The sequence below is a fragment of the Cicer arietinum genome, chromosome 6 (assembly GCF_000331145.2).
Source record: "Cicer arietinum cultivar CDC Frontier isolate Library 1 chromosome 6, Cicar.CDCFrontier_v2.0, whole genome shotgun sequence".
NCBI lineage: Eukaryota > Viridiplantae > Streptophyta > Magnoliopsida > Fabales > Fabaceae > Cicer > Cicer arietinum.
The window spans coordinates 6,819,832-6,835,463 of NC_021165.2; the positions used below are offsets into that span (position 1 = coordinate 6,819,832).

General features: G+C 29.5%; 2 protein-coding genes across 3 annotated transcripts; both read left to right on the forward strand.

The window, feature by feature from the left end:
- Positions 1-1,224: 1,224 nt before the first annotated feature.
- LOC101515579 (histone deacetylase 14, chloroplastic) lies at positions 1,225-7,987 on the forward strand. 2 transcript variants are annotated; one of them, XM_004503872.4, is made up of 9 exons: positions 1,225-1,383; positions 1,548-1,807; positions 3,428-3,502; positions 4,032-4,133; positions 4,753-4,824; positions 4,999-5,055; positions 5,728-5,979; positions 7,040-7,221; positions 7,456-7,987. In XM_004503872.4, exons 1-9 carry the CDS (start codon positions 1,341-1,343, stop codon positions 7,754-7,756), a joined length of 1,344 nt encoding a protein of 447 aa, XP_004503929.1. In that variant the 5' UTR covers positions 1,225-1,340; the 3' UTR covers positions 7,757-7,987. The 2 variants fall into 2 exon arrangements, with proteins under 2 accessions (XP_004503929.1, XP_027192043.1); XM_027336242.2 differs by lacking the exon at positions 1,225-1,383 and adding an exon at positions 2,355-2,463 and having other exon boundaries at positions 1,669-1,807.
- A 4,738-nt stretch (positions 7,988-12,725) lies between these two features.
- Positions 12,726-14,453, forward strand: NAC2 (NAC transcription factor protein 2). The gene is made up of 3 exons (NM_001279125.1): positions 12,726-12,982; positions 13,830-14,062; positions 14,148-14,453. Exons 1-3 carry the CDS (start codon positions 12,817-12,819, stop codon positions 14,322-14,324), a joined length of 576 nt encoding a protein of 191 aa, NP_001266054.1. The 5' UTR covers positions 12,726-12,816; the 3' UTR covers positions 14,325-14,453.
- Positions 14,454-15,632: the final 1,179 nt, after the last annotated feature.

Below are 15,632 nucleotides of genomic sequence, written 5' to 3' on the forward strand. Positions count from 1 at the left end.
ACTATGTTTTCCCTCTACAAAGGGTCTTATCTTAATCAAAGAGAGCAATCAAATGTTTATAGATTAGTGCGTAAGTAGTGTCTTTTGTTGCTTAATTAGTGAAACATTTCATTATGGAGTTATTGGACATCTAAGCAGTGAATTCCTTTGTTCTTATATTAAGCAAATTAATTAGCATTGAAGATATAATTAGTTAAAGATTAGTAGTTAATTAATAATTATTTATTACTAATTTGTTAGTTTCTCTTTAAATCACATAGGTAGATCTTCAAAAACATCATTAAGTGTCTTAAAGCTGAAATCTCAAATAGACAATTGAATTTCTATTTTCATGGTTGCATGTTGGAATATTTGGAAATGGAGAAATAAATCTAGCTTTGAAGATAACTTTTAAAATCTACCGGATTCTATCTTTGTGATCGTCAACATATTTTACCAATAGTAATTTTCATCTTTGTGACGTGAATACACTAAAGTGGTGATTTGATTGCGAATCATAATATTTCGCAAACTTATTTTACTTTTCATGTTTTAGAATCTTCCACGAGCTTCACTGACTCCTCTTTAATATTAGCTATGAAACTATAATTTTCTTGGGCTTGACCCATTTTTGTCAAAAAAGAAGAGCTTATTTGTTACATTTTTGGTAAATAATAATGTTTTAAAAATTATTATTATTTTTAATGGCTCCATCCATTTACTAAACCTTTTAAAAAAATCAAAATATAAAAAAAATCTAAAAGTTATTAAATGAAAAGTCATTTTGAATACTTCTTCATTATAGTTGATTATTTTTAAAAAGTAATTTTTATTATGATAAACAAATATAAAATAATTTGTTTTTTTAAATCATTAATAAATAATATTTAAAAAATTTAATGACAAAATATGTCTTTTATAGTATGTAACAAAAAGACCGTTAATGTCATCATTTTGTTACTAGTGAAACATTTGATTAAGTGAGTAACATAAATAGGTCCAAAAAATAGTGAGTAACATAAAAGACTTAATAGGGGAAAAAAATTTAAAGAAGTTAACCGAAAATTTAATAAAATATAAAGAATTAAAGATAGTAATTTTGTATACAAAATCTTAACATTTGTTTTATCGAAAAGAAACTCTATAATCCAAAATTAACCGAGAGGTTAGCCATTGAACCTCAAGATTACCTTACATGGTTCAAAAATTCAACTTAGTGTGTTTCTTTTCCATATTTTGCATTTTTGGATAATCCACATATTTTCTGCGCGCCATAAAAAATAAAAAGGAAACAAAGATAGAAAGAATTTTTGGCGCAGGGTCAAAAAAATTGTGTAACGGAACTCATTCACTCTTCGTCGATGCACCTCCACAATCTTCCTCGCTCTCCTCCTTCTTCCTCTGGTACTCTCTCTCTCTCTCTCTCTCTCTCTCTCTCTCTCTCTCTCTTTGCTAAAATCATGCTTTGTTCGTGTTATAGTATAGGGATAGGGATTTTAGCATTATCAAAATCAAATTCGAAACTAAAATGTTTCTGATGACCTAAAATTGTGGTTGTAATTCAACAGGGAACGCATTATTTCTCGTTGGTCAGCATGTAAGTAGGTGGAAGAGTAGTTATTATGAATGTGAGTTAAACACTAGAGTTTTCGATAATAGATTATTATTCCGTAAGAATCAGAGACACAGAGGTGCGAAGAAGAAATGTTTAGGAGCGTCCGTATACTGTTCCAGCGATGTTCCCAATAGTTCTTCACTGCCTTCTATTCAGCAACTCAGTGATGCACGGGTTATATATTCCGTAGCTCCATCCATGGGCCACAATCAGGTATATCTCGTTTATTTTCTAATAACACTTTCAATTTTCGCTTTCTATATGGGTTGGCTGGATTTTAGTTGTTATAGTGATAAGATAGAAGCTAAATGTACATAAGGCCCAATTCAACGCGTAAATGCCGAAATTGTTAGAACGAATCTATATTTGAACTCTGGACTTGCGTGTGAGTTTCAGGTGGTAATAGTAGTTACCACTCTTTCTACAAATAAAAATAAAGATAGAAGCTAACTAGAGCAAATGCAATTCCATAACTGAAAACAATGTTTTGAAATTTTTCTAAATTGTTCTATCTATTTTTAAATTGCATTGTTAAAAACTTCTCTAAAGTAATTTTCGAATTTTATTTTGTTATTAAAAATGAAAACATGAAACACTAGCATAAACGGGCCCTAATTGTTTTGAATTGGAAATCTCAAAGTTCGTTTCCCAAAATTCTTTTGGATCACTTTTGTTTTATATTGATACATACTTCATAAGCTTGTTTGTCCTAACATAATATTTACTACTGTTGTGTTTGTAACTGTGCACTGTTATGAAGAAATTTAAAAGGAAAGAAAATTGAAGGGCGGATGATCATTTTTATAACTTACACTGTGTTCTGAAATTCAATGGAGAGACCTCACACTTGGCTCAACAGCAAGTTTGAGGTATGTCCAATCCTTTGAATTTTTGAATTACTTTTTGCACTAATATTTAAGACATTATAAAAAAATTTCCTACAAAAATTTATAATATTTTAACGAGGGATAAATTAAATATGAATTTTTAAGCATCGATAGCTTAAAATTTTATTTTTAATTCGTCATTTGTTAAATAATTCTAAATTTTTGCAAGATAGTTGTTAAACATGTCCTAATCATTACTAAAAAGAATATTCGAAAATTCGAATGATATATAACAGTTGGTTTAAAATCAGGGACAAAAAATGTAAGCAAAAAATTTTAAAGGACTAAAAGTTGATGAAGTTTTTTATAAAGACTAAAAACAAAATTGTTAGATTTTATAGGGACTACAAACTTATTTAACCTTATAACTTTTCAATCACATTTAATTTATTTTTAAAAATATTTTATAGTTTTCTTAATTTATGTTAGTGTTTAAAACAAAAATCTTCTATCCAATCATATGTTAGTGTAGAGGATTAAGAGCCTTCCTAATGGCAAAAGAAAAATTAAGGAAAAAGGAGCAAAAGTAAAGAACATCAGCTTGTATGAGCTTTTAATCTCTCTGCATATCTTGCAAAGATAACCCACTTAAAAAAACCATGAAAACAAAGCTACATAGAAGCCAGTAGCATCTTTAACCCTTTTCTCAATTGTCTTTGCTATTATGTATAAGGCGACATTAACTTTTGCAAAGAAATGTGCAAAATTCCCTAACTTCATTACTTAATTTTGTCCACGTGTCCACACAACGCATGCACTCACTTCCCGGATCCCTTTGGTACCCTTTACTTTTATGAATCACAAGTCACAACTCTCTAAATAGAATGGTAACTGATGATTTATGATGTAATAACATCTTATACTTTTTACTTCTTTTGGTTAGAATTGCCACTATGTCTGAAGTCACATTATTGTGATTGTAATATAAATATTCCACTTAAAACAGGAGTCTCATCCAGAATCACATTTTAGAGTTCCTGCAATTGTGAAAGCTCTGGAAGAAATGAAACTCACTTCAAAGGTACTAAAAGCTATAGACACTGTTTTGTAGAATCTAGAATGTCTACCTTTCTCATTTGTTTATGTCTTGGTGATATGTTCTTAAGACTTTCTTCTTTTAAGTTTTAACATTATATATAGACATCGGCATTTGATAACGTATTTATGTCTGAAATTCACAAGAAAAAGAAGAATTGCATTCAAATCTTGGTTTCAAAGTTGAATACTGTAAAAGAAGGAGTTCACTAAATAGACTACATTTTTCCGCAGTACAAAATAAGCTATTTTACTATCTAGAATAAATCACCATTTTCTTTTGTTAATTTGAAATATTTCCTATTTGATTGAAAGAAAAATCAACTTTCATGGGCAATCTGTGGCTGGCTATAACATGATTCAATAAGAAAAAGCCTGCCAGTTTTAGAAAAAAAACAACTTAACTGGACAATATGTGCAACTGTATTATGATTAGCCATACTTCAGTGAAAAAATTGTAGTAGTAAAGTATTTTCATTTCCACAGCAACTTTTTCTTTTTTATGCATGATCCAGTTCCGTGGCTCTGAGGTCGTTGAACTTCAACATTTTGAGCCTGCTACGATCGATGACATTGCAAGTGTGCATGCAAGAGCCTATGTTTCTGGGCTTGAAAAGGTAACATTTTTTGTTATAAAAGTTTCCTTGCTTTAGCTATTTCTCATGTGATAGGCTGTGTTAATACAATTATCGTATTTTTTTATTTTATATTATACTTGATAAATTATTCATAGCAAATTTGCTAAAATATTACTGGCAAAATTATTTTATTCTTTCTTTTATGCCCTGCATTACTTTCCAATTCTTGCTGTAGTACTTCCAGCAATACATGATACATCATACGAATCATTTGGCTAAAGGAGAAAGAAATAGCCATGACAAAGAGAGAAAGAGCCGCACAAAGGTGCTTGGAAAAGTTGGCGAGAAGTGTAGGGTTGCACGTGTTTTTGTAGGATAAATAAGGATGAGCCCCAAAGGATCAAGCGGTCTAGGCCTTATAGTTAGATTTGATAAGGGTATATAATTATATAATTTCATGAAAACTGTAATGAGTAGGGGGGATTTCGGTTATTATGTTAAATAAAGGAGAGGCCAGACTATCAAATACCTGGTGATTCCTTGTTTTTTCCTCTGCTACAGCAATAAAATTTCCTCTGTTCTTTCTATAAATTTTGGGGTCTGAACTGTTGTCTTTCAACAATTACCCTAATGAAAGAACTCTCCTAAATCTTTACAGGTTATGGATCAAGCTTTGGAGAAGGGCCTTATTTTCATAGAAGGTTCTGGACCAACATATGCTACTTCCACTGTAAGTACTATGCTCAAGCTTTTTCTTGTTTTCCTAAGCTCAGTGTCTGCAGAAAGTTGTTCTATTCTAGAAACTTTGGTATTTAGTTCATTGTGGTAGAAGATTCATTTATTCAGTGGAAAATCATAATGATTCACGTGTTTATGCATGCTTATTGTGGTATTCATGGTGCAGACCTACCAGGAGTCAATTGTAGCAGCTGGTGCTGGATTGGCCTTAGTTGACTCAGTGGTGATCTCTCAACCTGGCATGTCTATCTCTTGGTGATAATCTGTGTGTTTGTTTTGGGGAGGGGTAAGTGAGTGGAGATGAATATGTACGTGTCTGCTTCTTGTAGCGATGTGCATATTGGAAACTGTTTTGTTCGCTGTTGGAAATGTGGTTTTCTCAGAACCAGATATTTACTGAAAATGCATATATGTACCCTTTTTTTACCTTTAAATGGTTGGGGGTGATGGGGAGACACAAATATATCGAGTTTTTGAAATAAAATTGTGTTCCTATTTGGCTTTTTTAAGTGTCCAATGCATTCTAAGTTGTTGGAGATTTTAAATGATTTTTGAGTCTCCACTTTCTAGCTTAAGTTTTAGAAACATGGTATCAATGCCTCTGTTACCAAGTGGGCAAGAGTTTGATCCTTGTTGTCCCTATTCTTTGTAGTTAAATTGTATTTTAGCATGAGGTGAAGGTCGTCTATGTTGTCTAGACTTCAATCCCAAACGCCTTTTTATGCAAACCAAATATCTTAAAGAGATATAAAAATATTTCAGGACCTCCACCTGATAGCTTAAGTTTTTAGGATAGTTGGCTTTTGACATAAATAGTTCAAAAATTGTATGGAACTAGAGATTGTACTCATTATTTTGATATAATTAATTTTCTCTTATTCAATTTCATATTCAGGTTGCAGCTTCAAAGATAAATAAAGATTCGCCTACTGGTTTTGCTTTGATAAGACCACCAGGACATCACGCTGTTCCAAAAGGACCTATGGGCTTCTGCATTTTTGGAAATGTGGCCATTGCGGCTCGTCATGCTCAGCATGTTCATGGACTGAAGCGTGTGTTTATAATTGACTTTGATGTTCACCATGGGAATGGAACCAATGATGCTTTCTATGATGATCCAGATGTATTTTTCCTTTCCTTCCATCAAGTAAGCGACAAGTTTGGTCCATAGCTCTGATTATATTTCTTGTTTTCCTTCATTGTTGTTCTTAAAAGCCATTCACAAAAGAGAAATAGCAAAAAAATAAGAAAAAAAAGGTATAGACTCAGTATCCAGGACTCTTTGAGAGGTCTGTATCTACTTCACTAAACCCTCTACTGAAAGCACTCCTCTCCTCATTGTTCCATTCTTTCCCGTCTATATTCTCACTCTTCTCTGCAGAACTCCCTTCTTTCCCACCATCTTTTGCCAGCTTGGCATTTTGTTAAGGCTCAAACGTTCAAACCCATGGCATCCATATTTTCTTCAATTTTCAACATATAGACAATTTTTTTCATTTTCCCTTATTATAGCCCTGTAATTGCTATGTCTCCCCTGATATTTGATTTAACTTTAAGCACATTATATTCTATTATACTCGGTGTACTTAGAAGTAGTAATCCTCCCTACAGGAAAACATTTATGCAGTCGGACAAGATAAACTGGCATAAACTTGCCATTGCGGAAAAAAAAAACTGGCATAAACTTCATAATTAACTAAGAGAAGACTTAATCAAATATCTTAATGTCTCCATTCCTTGCATCAAATTCCTGTATATTAGCATACAATAAAAATCAGACACATTCCCCCCTCCACCCTATTTGCACTTGCACATGCCAACATACAAAATGATAACATGACCAGGAACATGACATTTGGAAGTTCTGTTTTTTCATAGAAACGTGCTAGCAACATTCACTTTTAACACTTTCTGGTTTCAACACTCACTATTTTATTGGGTAAAATTTATGTAGGTCCCCACCATTTTATGTGGGACCCATTCTCAAAATGGTGAGACCTACCTGAATTTCAACCAGTAAGAGAGAGCGTTAGAGTGAGTGTTGCTAGCACTTCTCTTTTTCAAATTGTCCCTTGGGGGTAGGAGGATAGATAATTGGGCAAGGGAGGAGATTATGTGAAGAAATACATGAGATATTAGTGTGTTTAAAATATGAAGAAGAAACAAAAATAGTATGATTTTGAGCTTTGTTATATTTAATGACTCAGGATGGAAGCTATCCAGGTACTGGCAAATTTGACGAGGTGGGTGCTGGGGATGGTGAAGGAACTACACTAAACCTGCCTCTTCCTGGAGGTTCAGGTGATACTGCTATTAGAACTTTGTTCGATGAAGTTATTGTACCTTGTGCTCAAAGATTTAAGCCAGACATTATTCTTGTTTCTGCTGGGTGAGTCTATTTTTTAATCACTATCATCAAAGCAAAGATGGAATAACAAATTCACTATCAATTTCAGCAAGTTGCATTCCAGCATCTCTCGATTTTTTAGGTTCTCAAGCACAGTTACAAACTCAATTACACTTAAATTCTTATTAAATTTTTCATTCAGGAAAAGAGTCATTCACGCAAATTCTTGCCATTCTTGTTCTTACATTTGGAATTTTATGCGATTTCGATTGTCAGGTATGACGGCCATGTTTTGGATCCACTAGCAAATCTTCAATATACAACGGGAACATATTACATGCTTGCGTCCAGTATTAAACAACTAGCGCAAAACTTATGTGGGGGCCGATGTGTATTTTTCTTGGAAGGAGGATATAATCTCAAGTCTCTCTCATATTCAGTGGCAGACACATTTCGCGCACTTCTCGGGGACAAAAGCTTGGCATCTGAGTTTGATAACCCAAACATTTTGTATGAAGAACCAACAATAAAGATTAAGCAAGCAATTCAGAGGATTAAACACATACATTCCCTGTGATGTTGAATTTCAAAACCCAACATCTGTTTAGCATTACATTTTTCATTTTCTGTGGGTTCCATCCCAAGTTAATGTCTAAATCCCTTGTGCGGGCATCGTCCCACTTGTTACATAGAAGAAGCCAATTCATGGTGCATGATTGCTGTGGCATGTGCCCTTGAATAAGAACTTTATACCTGTCATAACACTTGTCAATATAAATTAATCTATTTTGGCACAAGATTATGAAAAGTTTTTTATCTGTAAACTAATTTTGTTATATTTCATTGTTATTAAGTCAAAGGATATTCTCATTCCAAAAACATTTAAGAATTTTTTACTTGAAGTGTATCATAATTTTGTTTTAAAACCTGATACATCCAAGAGTTACTTAGAGCATCCATAATTGGGGTGGTTCACCTATTTAGCAGTGAATTAAATAAGAAATTTGAATCTTCTCTATTTCCTCTATCTTTTTCATAGAGATATAAGCAATTGCTTTCTCAACTTTATTTGTGTAATGTTTATTAAAATTGTTGTCTTTATTCCATTGTGGGTTAAATGTTTGTAGTGCTTACGGATAATGATGTCTATAAAAGTATCCATCCACCCATCACTTTTGTATGGGTCTCTGTTGAATAAACTGTATTAAAATAATGCAGTGTTGTTGAAATATGTCGATAGAAAATTATATGTGGAATTTATTTAATATTTTTTGAAGTATTGGGGTGGAAAAATTGATTAATTATTATAAATTAATATTAAAAATTATAAACCAGTGTAGTGTATATATAGTTCCGTTTAAAGATTCAAATGATGAGAGTTCTATTGTGTTTAACTGTTAAGTATCAATAGTATTGACTAAAAAAGAAAAAAGTATTAATAGTATTATTCCCGAAAAAGTAGGGTAGCGATGCAACACCATCACATTTTAAAAATGATTCCCTAATACTTTTTTGGTCGGATAAATCTTGTTTATACTTGGTTTCCTATAATCTTTATTATTTTAATTTCTCTTTATGAAAATTACATGTTGTAAAGTTTGGCATCTGAGTATGACTTAATGACCCCACCATTTTGCATTAAGAGGTAGCCAACAGAAAAGGGTGAGCAAGCAATGCAGATAAAACACGTTCATTCCCTGTGGATTGTGATGTTGAAAATCAAAACCTGTCATGACAAACATTTATGTCTACCATTAAAATTTTAATTCTATGCAGGTCCCATCCATCCAAACTTATGTCTGATCACATAGAAGAGCTTTGCACACTGGAGTTCTGTTCTTGTGGTCTATGAACAAGATGCTTCAAATGTTATTTTTTTTATCTCCTGATATAAAAATATTTTGAGTTGCATTTCAGGGATTTGTTAGAGTTAGATCAGATTTTAAAACAAAAAAACTGATCACAGATGTATTTATGGATCACTCACCATCCTAGGCAATCTAGCTAGATGATTTATATAATGATGACTATTATAAATCTATATATAGAGGAAATACTAAGTTTTGGTGTGGTTTTTTACTTATAATTTTATCCTTTATTAAACTATTTTATTTGCAACTCTATCATTTTTAATTAAATAATTAAATTTTAAATATCTATACTTTTATATAAAAGATACAAAGTTCTAGGGTATCATTTTTCTTCTTCAAAATTTTATCTTCATTTAAATTATTTTATTTACAATTTTGTTATTCTATCAATTAAATCACTATTTTATTTTTAAATAATCATATAAAACTTTTAACTTTCTATTATTTTTATTGATAAAAATAGAATATAAAGGAAATGTCAAATTTTGGTGTAACTTTTCTTTTTTCTTTCAATTCTACTATTCATTTCAGTTTTGGTGTAAAAATTTTTTTCAATCAAATAACTCTGTTTAAATTAATATATTTATTATGTCATAAGTCAACTAATAAATGTCAATATATATTTGAATTCAAGACTTTGCAGTTGTATGAGTTAATTATAATGAAATTTATCATACAAAATATATATATATTAGTTTTTTCATTATTTATCGATTAAATAACTAAATTTTTTAAATAACTATATACAATTATATATCGGATATTATTTTTATTGAAAAATACAACGAGACCAACGACAACGAGTTGGCTACACGCTAGTGTTTTTTTTTTTTCTTTAAGTCTTCTTCTTACTATATCATTCATAGTAAGATTATTGCATGGATTTCTAGCTAATTGGACAATTAAAAACAACATCTAAAAGAAATGGAGAGAAAATATTCCATTTGAGTGTCTTTTGATCCTCTTTTGATTAAATATTCCATTTTCTCCAAAGTTAAATACGGTAAAGTGTAGTCGTTAATTTGTTATAGGGAGATAAATTTTATTAATAACATGGATCAAGAATTTGTTACATAATCCTTCAATGTCTCAATCCATATGACTGAGTTACTTATAATGATGAAGCTAAAGAACTTTGTCAATGTTCTTTTAAAAAAAAACACTTGTCTATGCATCAATGTAGTGATGGGTAAAGGTGTGTGACCCACTAACAACTGCATGAACATGACTCATGAGCTCATCAACTTTATCTTTAGAAGCGTAATGATGATTAACGAAACACGTACTACTAATTACCTCTCATAAAATTAAGCACTTTAGGAAATGCATTATTATCCAACCAACCTATTTGTGTTTCTTCACCCAAAAAAAATTGAATGAAGAAGACTTGTATAGTTGTATACAAAGAAGTTGGTACGTACACGGAATAATATATATATATATATATATATATGGTTAATTTAGGAGGAGAAAATATCTCTTTAAATCTTAAAATTTCTGTAGCTGGGGAAGAGAACATTATAATTAGTATGCAGCTTACACATCTAGTTGCATGCTTCTTTATTCTTAAGTCCTCATAATTAAAAAAGTAGAAAATATAGAGGAAAATGAACAAAAAAAAAGTTTTCTTTTTCTTCTTCTAATTTACTAGAATTGGAACCGGTGCCGAGCGAGTAGAGTCTAATAAATTTTATTAATAACATGGATCAAGAATTTGTTACATAATCCTTCAATGTCTCAATCCATATGACTGAGTTACTTATAATGATGAAGCTAAAGAACTTTGTCAATGTTCTTTTAAAAAAAAACACTTGTCTATGCATCAATGTAGTGATGGGTAAAGGTGTGTGACCCACTAACAACTGCATGAACATGACTCATGAGCTCATCAACTTTATCTTTAGAAGCGTAATGATGATTAACGAAACACGTACTACTAATTACCTCTCATAAAATTAAGCACTTTAGGAAATGCATTATTATCCAACCAACCTATTTGTGTTTCTTCACCCAAAAAAAATTGAATGAAGAAGACTTGTATAGTTGTATACAAAGAAGTTGGTACGTACACGGAATAATATATATATATATATATATATATGGTTAATTTAGGAGGAGAAAATATCTCTTTAAATCTTAAAATTTCTGTAGCTGGGGAAGAGAACATTATAATTAGTATGCAGCTTACACATCTAGTTGCATGCTTCTTTATTCTTAAGTCCTCATAATTAAAAAAGTAGAAAATATAGAGGAAAATGAACAAAAAAAAAGTTTTCTTTTTCTTCTTCTAATTTACTAGAATTGGAACCGGTGCCGAGCGAGTAGAGTCTACAATATTTTTTATAATTTTTTTTTTATAAATATTAATAATATATTATTAAAATAATAGTGATAAATTACTAGAATATCATTTTAAATTTTTAAGATTTTGATAATCGTCTCTCAATTCTATGTTTACATTGATCTCCTTCTCTTCCTTTGGACTCTCCTCTTGCCAATATCGTTTTTTGGTCTTGATCATTAACCTATCAATTTGGTTTTTATATTTTTCAGATTATTAGTTTTTTTTCTCTTCTATCTAAGTAATTTTTCTAGATAAATTGAATAAAAAATAAATGTCAATGGTTGTTGTCAACAATAAACTTCGTCTTATCTTTAACAAAATGTAAATATAAATGATATTATTAAATTATTCTTAAATCATAACCAAATCACTGATATCATATTAGAAATTACGCGATTGAAGAGATAAAATGAGATAGAAATTCATTAGAATTTATACCGATAAAATATAATAACTACCTAATATTTTCGTTAATAATTATCACTATTCAATATTTTATATAAGATCCGCATGAAACAATTCAATTGAAGTGGTATACACTATTAATTATTGTCAACTAATTGTAATCTTTTATTTTGGCATGGAAAACCTAAAAAAAAGAATAATTCATTCAAATTAGGATAATACACTTAACTTTACCATTAATTAGTGGGAAAAGTCATATATTATTTTAGTGCAGTATTGTATAAGAGTGGAATATCCTTACTCTAATGTATATTTTTTTCTTATCCAAAAAAAGTTCGAAGCTTGAAAAACAATGTCGGTAAGTGAATTATTCTATGTGTCTGTACACGTGTAGGTGTGATGATAATTTTATGAATTAATATTAAAAAATGAATGCAAAACATATTTGAAATCATATATTCCCATATGAATCTGCCTGCAATATATAATCTATTAGTCATGGATTATTCAAACTTGTAGTAGCTAGCTGCAATGGGGCAGGGAAATAATTGACCATTACAAAAAGTAGGATTGATATATTAATTTTGGAGATATGCTCAATTCTCATTAATTATTGTTTATCCTTATTGTTAACTTAAAAAATACTAGTCATGATAATGATTAATTTGATGTTAACTTCAATTACAAAAATAATTTTTGACAAGTGAGACACATTAATAGACGTTAGACAAGAAAGCAACTTTATGTCTTTTGTAACTTGTATTGTTAGGATAGTTAGCTTTGTTTGGCGGCCCCACTTTCTTATAGTGGTATTCCACGCAACGCTGCCAGACCAATTCTTTTTTTCATTCACAATCAACCAAAGTCTCTATCTTTCTAATTCTAATTGCTATATAAGGCTAAGCATTATTGAGGAATTTCCCAACAATCATATTCATTTATAGTAATATATATATATATAGCCCAAAGTGCCAAATTAATTTAAATCCATAGTCTAAATAGAAACTATATAACAAAATGTTGGGGAGTGAAAATATGAAGCTTCCACCTGGGTTTTACTTTTCTCCAACGGATGAAGAACTTGTTCTTCATTTTCTATATTCTAAGGCTTCTAATTTACCATATCATCCTAACATCATACCTCATCTTCATTTGTCTCATATTGATCCTTGGGAACTATACGGTATTTTGTAGTACATTAATGTTGGTATAGTGATATAGTTTTGTATTTTTATATTAATTTCTCTCTTTCTCTCGCTGAGTCATGTCAATAGTTATAAATGATAAACAACCTTTTTTTTATAAGCATCAACAAATGATGTTTGATTTGTGAACAGTTCGAGAAACTTATTAATGAAGGACTTTGATACAATTTCAATACAAATAACATAACTGGCCTTACTAATAGACATCTCATCACTTTGTAATATTTTTAATTTCAATGTTGAAGTGAGAGAGAGATATATATATAGTTAGCCAAGATTAATTAGTTCATGTACTATTAGAAAGAAAAAAATGAATTAATAATACAAGTTAAATACAAAAAATAAATGAAATTCATTCTCTATAATTCTATATATTTGTTTTGTCGATTTTTCTTTATATAATTATATTTTTATTGCTAAGTAAATTTATATGCGATACGTGCATGTAAATATCTCCTGTCTACAATAAATTATATGCTAAGAGAGTTTTTCGAATGAAATAGTGTCACTTTTATTGATAATAATTTTCTTACCCAATTTTTCTTTTAAAAAATAAATGTCTTGCCTATAAAATGCATACAAAACAATAAGTTTTAACTGAAATCCGTGAAAAAATTCATCTAAAAATTATTTGTAAATGACACCCCCAAGAAAGAGAAAAAAAAAAAAAAACATTTCAGTACTTGATAATATCCAGCAATAAGTTATTTTAATTTGTTTTAAATTTATTTATAAGTAATTAAAATTCTATATTTATAAAAATAAAATAAAAAACTATATTACTCTTGCATGTCTTAATATATATATATATATATATACATACAGGTAAAGCGTTATCAAGTGGAAATGAACACTACTTGTTCACGGAAGTAAAGGAAAGTAGATCAAATGAAAATGGATACTGGAAAGAAATAGGGGCTACAAAAGCTATAGTTTCAGCTGCTAATAATATATTGGGGATGAAGAAGTATCTTGTGTTCACTCTTAGGGAAGGAACACAAACCAATTGGATAATGGAAGAGTATCATATTTCTTCATCCACATCTCCAATTAATCTTGTAAGTCATTATTGTGTTTTCATATTCCTAATTAGTATAGCAAAATTTGTATTAATTAATTGTATGATTGTGCAAAACAAAACAGGAAGAGAGTTGGAGCAAATGGGTTTTATGCAAAGTGTATGAAAAGAAGATGTCACAAATGTCCCAACAAGTTTGTTATAGCGATGAGGATGTTGACAGTGGAACAGAGGTGTCATGGTTAGATGAAGTTTTCATGTCCTTAGATGATGATCTTGATGAGACAAGCCAACCTAATTAATTTATTAGCTTCAATATTGTATATTATATCACTTTAATATTAATTAGGATCTTTGTACTTGAAGTTTTAATTTCTGAGTTATAATTATTTTGAGAACCATATAATTGGAGAGTCTCTAGTACATGCAAGAGTACAAAGATGAGTTTCAATATATAAAGTAAGCACATAAATAAATGCACAATGATCAATCTATAGATGGTAATGGATATCCACTCACACTAATAGTAGTCACATATGATATCTTTTCCGTTAAATAAAAAATAATCATCTTATCTTATTAATATATGTGCGGTTGCAAAACAAATATTTAGCAAGTATTTACAGATATTATTTTTTAAATAATAAAACATCTATGTGTAAAATTTATTTATTTTCTTTCAATATCTATGTAGAATATGTAATCCACTTTTGTCAACACCAAAAATAGTAATAAATAAAAATACTAAAATATTAGTATATAATTAACATGTATTGCAAAATTTCATCATAAAAGTATTAACAAATTAACACATAAACAAAATTTAGTAATTTTATTAGTTTATCGATGGATACATATACACGAGCATACATACTATTACATCCATATCCATATTTATATTCATTAACCGACAATTAGTCAAAATATCAATTTATTTTATCAATATTTATCAATTGAATTACCGTTTTATATTCATTATAAATTTTATATACAAACACCCGTAGACTCATAATAATTTTGTCATTTTTATTTACAACTAGGGGTGGAAATAGGCTAAATCAGACTTTAAAATGTCTGAGTATGGCTTACATTAATTTTTTAGGTTTAAGTCTGTCCTACGACCTATCATAAGTTTTTTTTTTCGACATATTTTTAAAAGTCTAACCTGACAACCTATTTAAAAGCATTATTCACATTAAAATATTTAAATGTTATATTTTATTTTTTAAAAAAAAAAGACTTAACTAAACGTTTATATACAAAGAAAATTAATAAAATTATAATTAAATCTAATAAAATAATAACTAACAATTCTCCAATGCAACAAGATTTCAAGAAAAAAAAATGAACCTATAATTAACGAACTCTAAAAAGTCCTTCAAAAGACTACAAATAAAACAAAATAAACTCATTATTACCTCTAAAAAAAAACTTAGACATATTTAGTAATAATATAATTAATATTATTATCAACTTTAAAATACTTCTAAAGAGACTGCACTTATTTTATGCATTTTTTTACTATTTTTTTTTTACAAATTCACATATATTGTTTTGATTTAAGATTTATTTTTATTTATGAAACCTAAAATTAGAACAAGTTCAATGGA

What these genes read in the sequence shown, in the direction of transcription:
- NAC2 (NM_001279125.1), top strand. Translation starts at nt 12,817, where the DNA reads ATGTTGGGGAGTGAAAATATGAAGCTTCCACCTGGGTTTTACTTTTCT. An exon ending in TGATCCTTGGGAACTATACG is followed by an intron (nt 12,983 to 13,829) that starts GTATTTTGTAGT and finishes ATATACATACAG; the next exon opens with GTAAAGCGTTATCAAGTGGA. An exon ending in CCACATCTCCAATTAATCTT is followed by an intron (nt 14,063 to 14,147) that starts GTAAGTCATTAT and finishes AAAACAAAACAG; the next exon opens with GAAGAGAGTTGGAGCAAATG.
- LOC101515579 (XM_004503872.4), top strand. Translation starts at nt 1,341, where the DNA reads ATGCACCTCCACAATCTTCCTCGCTCTCCTCCTTCTTCCTCTG. An exon ending in CTCTCCTCCTTCTTCCTCTG is followed by an intron (nt 1,384 to 1,547) that starts GTACTCTCTCTC and finishes GTAATTCAACAG; the next exon opens with GGAACGCATTATTTCTCGTT. An exon ending in ATGTTTCTGGGCTTGAAAAG is followed by an intron (nt 4,134 to 4,752) that starts GTAACATTTTTT and finishes AAATCTTTACAG; the next exon opens with GTTATGGATCAAGCTTTGGA.